This window comes from Orycteropus afer, unplaced genomic scaffold (genome assembly GCF_000298275.1).
Source record: "Orycteropus afer afer isolate SDZICR_OR568_19922 unplaced genomic scaffold, OryAfe1.0 scaffold00147, whole genome shotgun sequence".
Lineage (NCBI taxonomy): Eukaryota > Metazoa > Chordata > Mammalia > Tubulidentata > Orycteropodidae > Orycteropus > Orycteropus afer.
The window spans coordinates 1,558,418-1,567,976 of record NW_006921734.1 but is presented as its reverse complement, the minus strand read 5'-3'; the positions used below and the strand labels follow the sequence as shown (position 1 = coordinate 1,567,976).

The 9,559-nt window shown below is 37.8% G+C and overlaps 1 protein-coding gene across 1 annotated transcript in view; it reads right to left on the bottom strand.

Moving 5' to 3' along the window:
• Positions 1–820: 820 nt before the first annotated feature.
• The window catches only part of GUCY1A2 (guanylate cyclase 1 soluble subunit alpha 2), a 413,092-nt gene continuing 404,353 nt past the window's right edge, over positions 821–9,559 (bottom strand). The window contains exon 8 of the mRNA XM_042781668.1: positions 821–1,028. Coding sequence (XP_042637602.1) covers positions 821–1,028 — 208 coding nt within the window. The remainder of the gene's footprint in view (positions 1,029–9,559) is intronic.

Here is a 9,559-nt window from a genome sequence, read left to right as displayed (position 1 = left end):
GCTACTAGGGAATTCCATTTACTCTGGATCCCAAGCTACATTAATTAAATCTAAAAGATATATTTACTAAGCAGACAGACATACAATGCCTTCTCGACATCTGAAATCCTTTGTTATTTGTATTCTCAATCTAAGCACTAATCTCTCTAAATAAGCGAAACTATATTAGATTAATAGGTTACAGTTACATAACATACCAACTATAGAATAGCAGATTCTGAAAATCTAATAATGTCATGTGAAATGTAATTATCCAGAAGAAGAGACATGTATAAAAATAGGTAATATTCCTACAATATTTTGAGTTATAGTTCTTCCAGCTGGAAAGTTCACCACACTGTAATGATATATGTATGAAATGTCTGTTAAAAAAACAGAACAAAACAAAAAATTAGAAAATATTCTAAACCCACCAACTCACTAAACGTAGGAATATATAACCCAAACTGGCTCTCAAAAGTGGTACAAATATATAGGGAAAGATATCTGTATGTGTGACAAACAAAAGAAACTCGGAATCTATTTATTGGAAATGTTCTCAAAAGGGGCCCATATTTGTAATTTATATGTATTTATGTATGTATATAACCAAAAACACTTAGATGGATAGACACAACTTATTTCCCTAGACTTCTAGTTTTGTTTTTAATCGACAGTCATCCCCCTCCATTTTCAGATTATTGCCTGACATAACAGAAATGTTGCCACTGCTTCTCCACAAAGCAGTAAAAGAGAAGCAATCTCTTTCCCGTCTCCTGTTGTGACCCATGTTCTGGGCTTGTGCTTTTTGGAGGAAGGAGTCTTTGATCTGCAGCAGGTCTCAGAGGCTTGTCTCCCGGAGGAACATGGTGCCAATGTTGTAGGAAACTTTTCTTATCCTCGATGAAGAAAGAGAGGGCTTTGGCTGCTTTGGACCAGTCCTTACCTCCAGGAAGTAGCAGATCCCAGGGATTTCCTTTGGAAAGTTGTCTGGAAGATCTTCACGGGACCGAGGAACGAATGTGAAACTTTCTTCCCGTTTTAGTAATCTAAGAAGAAAATATAGATAATGTAAATCAAATAAGCAGGGAAAATGCAAATGAAGAGGCTGAAATTTTAAAGGGCTGGAGAGCTCATGTTAACACCTCTATTTTTTTGTGTGTAGACTTGGCCTTCTTAGGAGTGAGTCAAAATCTGAAGAAAGGTTATTTCTCAGGAAAGATCCCTTCTTGCTATAATAATAATGATAATAATAAGAAGAAAGAAAGAAAGCTGTTCCTGACATTCCTTTAAAATACTTAGTCAAGTTTAATTTTTTCTCACTAGCACTACTTGAAAATATTTGTTCAAATTGTATTTTTTCCCTAAACAAAGGGTTATGGAAACTGTGTTATATAAGTTTTTACTCAAACATTTAAGATTTATGTCTTGTTTTTTAAACCTGCCCAAATCCTAGAGCACTTTTTTTTTTAATGTTTTGTAGACTTTCAATAAGCTTTAAATGTACGCCCTGTGTGTCAAACAAGTAAATTGAGTATTTAGATTTGCAAACAGCATTCATGACTCCACAGTCTGTGATAGCTGCTTATTGATTTCTAGCAATATAGATTTTCAAAACTCACTAGCATTTATGAGCCATACAGTTTGATTTTCCTCCCTCTTATTGTTGTTGGATGCTGTTGAGTCAGTTCCAACCCATAGTGAGGCCATGGGACAGAAGAGAACTGCCCCATAGTGCTTTATTGGCTATAATCTTCACAGAAACAGTTCACCAGCTCTTCCTCCCATGGAACCACTGAGTTAGTTCAAACTGCCAACTTTTTGGTTAGTAGCTTCAGTTATCATTTTGGCCATCAATTGCACCACCAGACTCATTCTTTCTTCTTAGTCACACTTAAAGACTCTTTCAGATACGAATAGTGGAGGAAATTTATTCTTTAACCTTGTCTAGTTCCGTGAAAGTTTTAACTTGATTTCCATATCTAAAATGTGTCCTAATTCAATTTAATTAAACTCTTTATGATTTCTTTTGTTGCCCCCCCAATAAACCTCCTAGAAGACATTCTTGTGAACAAAATGATAAGTAGAACACAACCTGGAGTCCCTGGGGGTTGCAAATGGTTAACATATACTTGGCTGATAACCAAAAGGTTTGAGGTTCAAGTCCACAGAAAGGTAGCCCAGAAGAAAGCTGTGGCAATCTACTTCTGAAAAATGAGCCATTGACAATTCTATGGAACTCAGCTCTACTCTGACACTCATGATAGTGCCATGAGGCAGAGTCGATCTAAAGGTAATTGGAAAAAGAACACTGTTTTATTAACAGAAAAAGGAACAGGAAGTAAAATAAAACAAACAAAAACTATAGTAGTGAAAAAACCACAATCAGCTAGATGCCATAAAAAAGGTACAAAAAAAATGGAAGGAGTCCAGGAAAGGAAAAATTTTGCAATTGGGAGAACCACAAAGTTGTTATGAATAAGACGTCATTTCAGGATGAGTGGTATTTCAACAAGTTAATGTGGAGGCAAAAAAAAAAAAAAAAAATCAAAGGATTAGAAACAAGACAATTGTGAGCAGAATCAACAAGTTCCTACAGAGCATTACAGAGTGAGAGTTAAGGCTGGAGTAGTAGGTTAGGACAAATTTTTTGAAGACTAAGAATTAAGACTTTATTTGGAAGGCACTGCAGAGTCAAACTCCTTATCCTTTTCCCCAAAACAACGTATCCTCTAAGTTGGGTTAATGTTAGTTGCAGCTCCATGTTATGTAGTCTAAACAATGGGCTTCATATTTAATTCCAATTCATCGCTGAAATTGAGCAGTAAGTGTGGGCCTGGAAACTCAACTATGGAATCTCTTTGCACAGAGGTAACACGTAAAATACATAAAACAGATGTAGAGGAGGGAGAATATAGACAAAGAGGAAAAATGAGAAGAGAACAAAAAAGGGCAAAACTATGAGCAAGAGATGGGAGGGGAGAAAGGGACTACTGTAAGAGAGAGAAGGTAAAGTCAAGAAAGTCATGAGTGCCAGAACAAAAGACGCATGATAGATTGCCTAATGATACCTTAAGGAGTCCTGCTGGAGCTGTAGTAAGCGCTCCTCTGCTAACCAAAAGGTCAGCAATTTGCACCCACCAGCCACCCCACAAGAAGAAAAGACGTGGCAGTCTGCTGCTGTAAAGACTTACAGCCTTGGAAACTTTATGAGGCAGTTCTACTCTGTCCTAGGGTCACTATGAGTTGGAATGGATTCGACAGCAACAGAATTAATGATACACTGCACAGAAAATGATGACCAGCTTTACACTCAGAAGAAGAAGAAGAAGAAGAAGAAGAAGAAGAAGAAGAAGAAGAAAAGCATTCCTTTTTAAACATTCTTAATGGATAAAACATTATCTGAAAACAACAGTTGGCAATACTGAGAATTCATACAAAATGAGCAGCCTATATTTACTTTTAGAAACCACACAGTTGTAGCATTTAGCTTTCTAAAACATTAAAAACCCAGCTCTATTTGACTATTACTTTAAAAAAAATTATGCAATGATTATATTAAGTTGGGGTATAAGGAAAGAAGGCTTATTTCAATATTTCAAGAATGTTTCAATTGCCTTTTTCATCCATATAAAATAACTCCATGCAGAAGCTGTAAAAGTTTACTACTGTGCCAGTTTTGCAAAGGAAGAAAGTGAAGACAGAATAAGAGTGATTTGCTGATGGTAGCAGCAGATAGTAGTGGCATTGAAACTGGAATTCAGATCTATTAACTCATAGTTATGTTCAGCCCTTCAATAAATAATAACAGATTGCACCGAAATACTTTTCCATCATAAAGCACCTAAATTGAGACATGAGGGTCATTGATGGAATCAGAATGGAAATCCTCAGTAGTAGTTTGCTTTTTTTTTCATTTGCACAGATGTCAATTGTTTTACATATATGTTATATCAGAAATAAAATGTAGCAAGTCCCAAACAATAGTTTAGTTTCTCAGTGAATTCCAACATTATTTTGCTTAACTCAAATAGAATAAATAGCTAGCCATGTGCTGTATGTGGGTGTCAACCAACGATGTCAATCAATCAACAAACTTCCTGAGTGCTCAAGCTGAAACAGTCCTCTGAATAGAGGAGAGTAAGTGGAATGCACAGAATGCTGTTGTTGTTGTTATTTGTCATGGAGTCGGACCCTACTCATAGCGACCCCTCCTTTGGTTTCTGAGGCAGTATCACTATGAAAGTAGATTGTTCAACCTTCCTTCCGAGGAGTGGCTGGTGGGTTTGAACCACTAGCCTTTTGATTAGCAGTCAAGTGCCTTAGGCACTATGCTACCAGAACTCCTAATGCACAGAACAAGGTAATCTAAGTAAAAAGACAATACTTATAGAAACAAATTAGCAAAACAAGCCAGCATGTGACACAGTATTTGATACTATCCAAAGGAGTAAATTCTATAGGTAAAGGGAAAAAGAGATGCTGTGGATTTAGGTACAGAAGTCACAAAACAGAATCACAAAACTCACTTCCACCAACTGCAAAATAGGACCATAAACTCAGCCATTCCAACAGACTTCTTTAAAGGCCCATAATAAACAAATAAAACTTCACATGAGCTACATTGCCTTTTCCCTTTCTTTTATAGGACTCAAATGATTTCTTTCACAGTTTGTTTGCCTCACCAAGGACTTTAGGCTCTGCTATAAGTGATATTTCTGACAATAAAAAATACAACTTGAGTCCTCAAGCCCATTGCAGTCAAGTGGATTACAACTCACAGGGATCCTATAGGACAGAATAGAACTGCCCCTTAGAGTTTTCATGGCTGTAAATATTTATGGAAGCCGACTGTCTCCTCCTTCTCCCACAGAGCACAGAGAGGTTGGTGAGTTTCAACTGCTGCTGACTTTTCCCTTAGTAGCCTAGCGCTTAGTCATTGAGCCACCTTGAGTTACATCCATAAAATACTTATAAACGACTGAAAGAAAGTAGTTCCAGCTGCTTCGAATGCCAGGACTTTTAAATAATCCACTGCCCTTTGCATGGGAGGAAAGTCTTTACAATGAATTGATTTCTTGATATTTTAAAGAAGTCTCACGTATCCTGTGCTAAAAATCAGAGCAACAACAGCTTTTATAGATGCTATTCTTTTCCAAGTAAACATTTTGGCATCTGTGAACAATATAGCTATAAATTCCAATAATAAAGATGAGTGTACCTAAGGAAACTGAATTCCAACTCCTGTGATCTGTGGGGCTTACGGGTCTTTGTATATCTGATCACTAGAGTACCATATTCAGTTGACTTCTAATAGGACAATCTGAATGAATTGTAGGGGTGGTAGTGTCTGTGTAGGAGGTCAGAGGAAACATTCAGTGGCACAGCATGCTTGAGGATGATACGAGTCATGACGCTGAATAAATGATCAAATGTGCATACAGAGATTAGGGATTTAGACACTGATCACCCCAGAACCTTTAATCTCTTCTGAAATACTTTATTAAGTCAAATGACTTGGCTGGCTATAAGGCTGTGGATAGAAATCCATTTCTTCAGCAGTCAAGACTGATAAAGAAGTTCAAATTCTACATAAATCTAATTTAATCCTCAGATGTAATCCCCAGCTAGCTGATATACAACCAAGGAGTTTCAGCAATGTGTTTAATAAGTATTTGGAAGCCACACAAATCCTAGTTTACCTGACTTTCATCCTTCGTTCTTTCAACAAAGTTCTTTTTAGTACCTAAGTCTGAAAATACATATTCAAGATGAAAAGTTGCTGCTGCTTTTGGGCAATGCAGGGCCAAGGAGTGTGCCACTGGGCTGCTCCATTTCACTGGTCTCTGACTCAACTGAGTCCTGCATGTGCACCCACCCATTTCCTCTTATTTCTACCTAGTTTTGTACTCTGTTCTATATTCTCTCCTGGAAACAGTCTTGGTACTGATTCATAGTGAGCTACAAAAGGCCTAACTGTAATTTACATTTTAATCATGAAAATGTGAGGTTTTTTAAAAAAGGAATGGAATTAAAATAGTGATATTTCAGGCATCCTTCTGGGATTTATTGTCTTCTCCAAATCACAGGAAGATGGAAAGAATATGTAAAATGTTCCAAAAAGAATTGGTCAGCATTCAATCATTTTAGGAGGAAGCATATGACTGAGAACTAATGGTGCTGAAGGAAGAAATCCAAGCTGCACTGAAGGCACTGGCAGAAAACAAGGCTGCAGGAAATGACTGAATACCAAATGAGAAGATTCAAAAACCTGATGCAACCCTGGAAGTGCTCACTTGTCTATGCCAAGAAATTTGGAAGATAGCTATCTGGACAAGGACAGGAAGAGACTCACATATGTGCCTGTTCCAAAGAAAGATGATCCAATGGAATGTGGAAATTATCAAATAATATCATTAAGCACATGCAAATAAAATTTTGCTGAGATAATTAAAAAAATGGTTGCAGTAGTACATCAACAGGGAACTGCCAGAAATTCGAGCTGGATTCCAAAGAGGGTATGGGAAAAGGGATATCATTGCTGACATCAGATGGATTATGGCTGAAATCAGAAAATATGAGAAAAATGTTTACTTATGTTTCATTGACTATTCAAAGGCATTCGACTGTGTGGATGATAACAAGTTACGGCCAACACTGCACAGAATGAGAATTTCAGAACACTTAATTGTGCTCATGATGAACTTGTACATGGAACAAGAGGTAGTCTTTGAAACAGAGCAAAAGGATTCCATGTGGTTTTAAATCAGGAAGAAAATGCAGGATCAGGGTTGTATGATCTCATGATAGTTATTTGATCTGTATGCTGAGCAACGATTCCAAGAACATTGATTGTATGAAGAAGAACATGACATCAGGATTGTTAGAAGACTCATTAACCGCTTGCAATACACAGACGACACAATCTTGCTTACTCAAAGTGAAGATGGCTTGAAGCACTTACTAATGAAGATCAAGGACTACAGCCTTCCATATGGATTACACCTCAACATAAAGAAAACAAAAATCCTCACAACTAGACCAATAAGCAACATCAAGATAAACAGAGAAAAAATTGAAGTTGTCAGGGATTTCATTTGACTTGGATCCACAATCAATGCCCATGGAAGCAGCAGTCAAGAAATCAGACAACATACTGCATTAGGCAAATCTGCTGCAAAAGACCTCTTTAAAGTGTTAAAAAGCAAAGATGTGCCTTTGAGCACTGAGGTATGCCTGACGCATGTCATGGTATTTTCAATAGCTCCAGATGCATGTGAAAGCTAGACAGTGAATAAAGAAGACCGAAGATGCATTTGAATTGTGGTGTTGGCAAGAGTATTGCAAGTACCATGGACTGTCAGAACACCAAACAAATCTGTCTTGGAAGAAATACAGCCAGAATACTTCTTTGAAGATGATGAGACCTCATATCACATACTTCAGATACGCTATCAGAAGTTGCCAGTGCCTGGAGAAGGGCATTATGTTTAGCAAATTTAGAGAGTCAGGGAAAAAAAGGAAGACACTCAATGAGATGGATTGACACAGTGGCTGCAACAACAGGCTCAAACATAGCAAAGATTGTGAGGATGGTGCAGGACTGGGCAGTGTTTTGTTCTGTTGCACAAAGGATTGGTATGAGTCAGAGCTGACTCAACAGCACCTAATAACAACATAGCAACCAAATCACACTTCAATTTGCATACATATAATACAGCTTGCTCATCTATAAGACTGAGCTTAGAATTTGATCTTTTCTCCCACTAGCCTCTTTTCTCCAATTTGATTTGATTGCTAAGGATGGTGTCCTTTACAGCCATTTGTTACATGCATTTTTCATACTGTTTCAAGAATGTAGAATTAAGAAAAATAATAAATCAGGCATTTCTTGAGCTAGACTTCATTCTCACACCGAGAATATTCCAGTCACTGAGTTCAGCAGGCAGTTAATCAATAGGTAGTCATTAAATGCCTTGTATGAGCCAGCTGCTGAACCAATGCTTTCCTACCCCTGATTATAACAGTAATAGGGCAGGAGAAAATGCAGAGGGAAAGAAAAGGAATTTTCATTTTTACTGAAAATGTCCTTCCATAAAGTGATTATTTTTTATCAGTTGAGTTGCCTCCATGGACAGAGCTAACCATGCTGCAATGAACACATTTGAATCCAGCCACTAAGCATAGCCAACTGGTTCCCACAGCCCTCAAATATCTCCATATTTAAAATCATCATGTGAGATTTCTAGTTTCAACATCTGAAAAGGTCTGTATAAGGTACAGAGCTATTAGATAGGACATTGTGAGAATGCAGCCAGTGGAATAAACACATGCTTATCTTCTAACTACCATGCTACTGGCCACCAAGGGATGCTTGAAGACCAAGGCAACAGGTAGTGGGAAAATGGTGAATCTTTCAGATCTGAGGCCAGAAAGAAAGTGATCCTTTAAAGACTTTGTTGTGGTTAGGTGCTGTCGAGGTGGCTCTGAATCATAGCGACCCTATGTTCAACAGAATGAAACACTGTTGGATCCTGTGCCAGGCTCTCAATCCTTGCCACACCTAAGCCCATCTTTGCAGCCACTGTGTCAATCCATCTTGTTGAGGGCCTTCCCCATTTTCATTGACCCTCCACTTTACCAAGAATGATATCCTTCTCCAGGGAATGTTCCCCTCTCACAACATGACCAAAATAGGTTAGATGAAGTGTGGGCATTCTCGCTTCCAAGGAACATTCCAGTTGCACTTCTTCCAGGACAGATTTGTTCATTCTTTTCGCAGTCCATGGTACTTTCAGTATTCTTTACCAACAGCACAACTCAAAAGCATCAACTCTTCTTCTGTCTTCCTGGTTCATTTTCCAGCTCTCACATGCATATGAGGCAATTGAAAATACCATGCCTGGGTTAGGCTTAGTCTTCAAGGAGACATCTTTGCTCTTCAGTAGTTGAAAGAGGTCTTTTGCAGATTTCCCAATGCAGTATGTCATCTGATGTCTTAACTGCTGCTTCCACTGGTGTTGACTGAAGAAGCAAGGAATATAACATCTTTGACAACTTCAATCTTTTCTCCATTTATTGTGATGCTGATTATTGGTCCAGTTGTGAGGATTTTTTTTTTCTTGAGATGTAATTCATACCACAGACTGTAGTCTTTAATCTTCATCATTAAGTGCTTCAAGTCATCCTCACTTTCAGCAAACAAAGTTGTGTCATCTGAGTATCACAGGTTGTTAATGAGTCTTCTGCCAAGTCTGATGTCATGTTCTTCTTCATATAGTCCAGCCTCCTGGATTATTTGTTCTGCATACAGATTGAATAAGTATGGTGAAAGGATACAACCCTGACACACTCCCTTCCTGATTTTAAACCATGCAGCCTCCTGGTCTATGTACACGTTCCTCATGAGTACAATTAAGTGTTCTGGAATTCCCATTATTCTCAATGTTATCTATAATTTGTTATAATGTACACAATCAAATGCTTTTGCATAATCAATAAAACACAAGTAAACATCTTTCTGGTATTCTTTGCTTTCAGCCAAGATCCATCTGACATCAGCAATGATATCCTCGTTTCA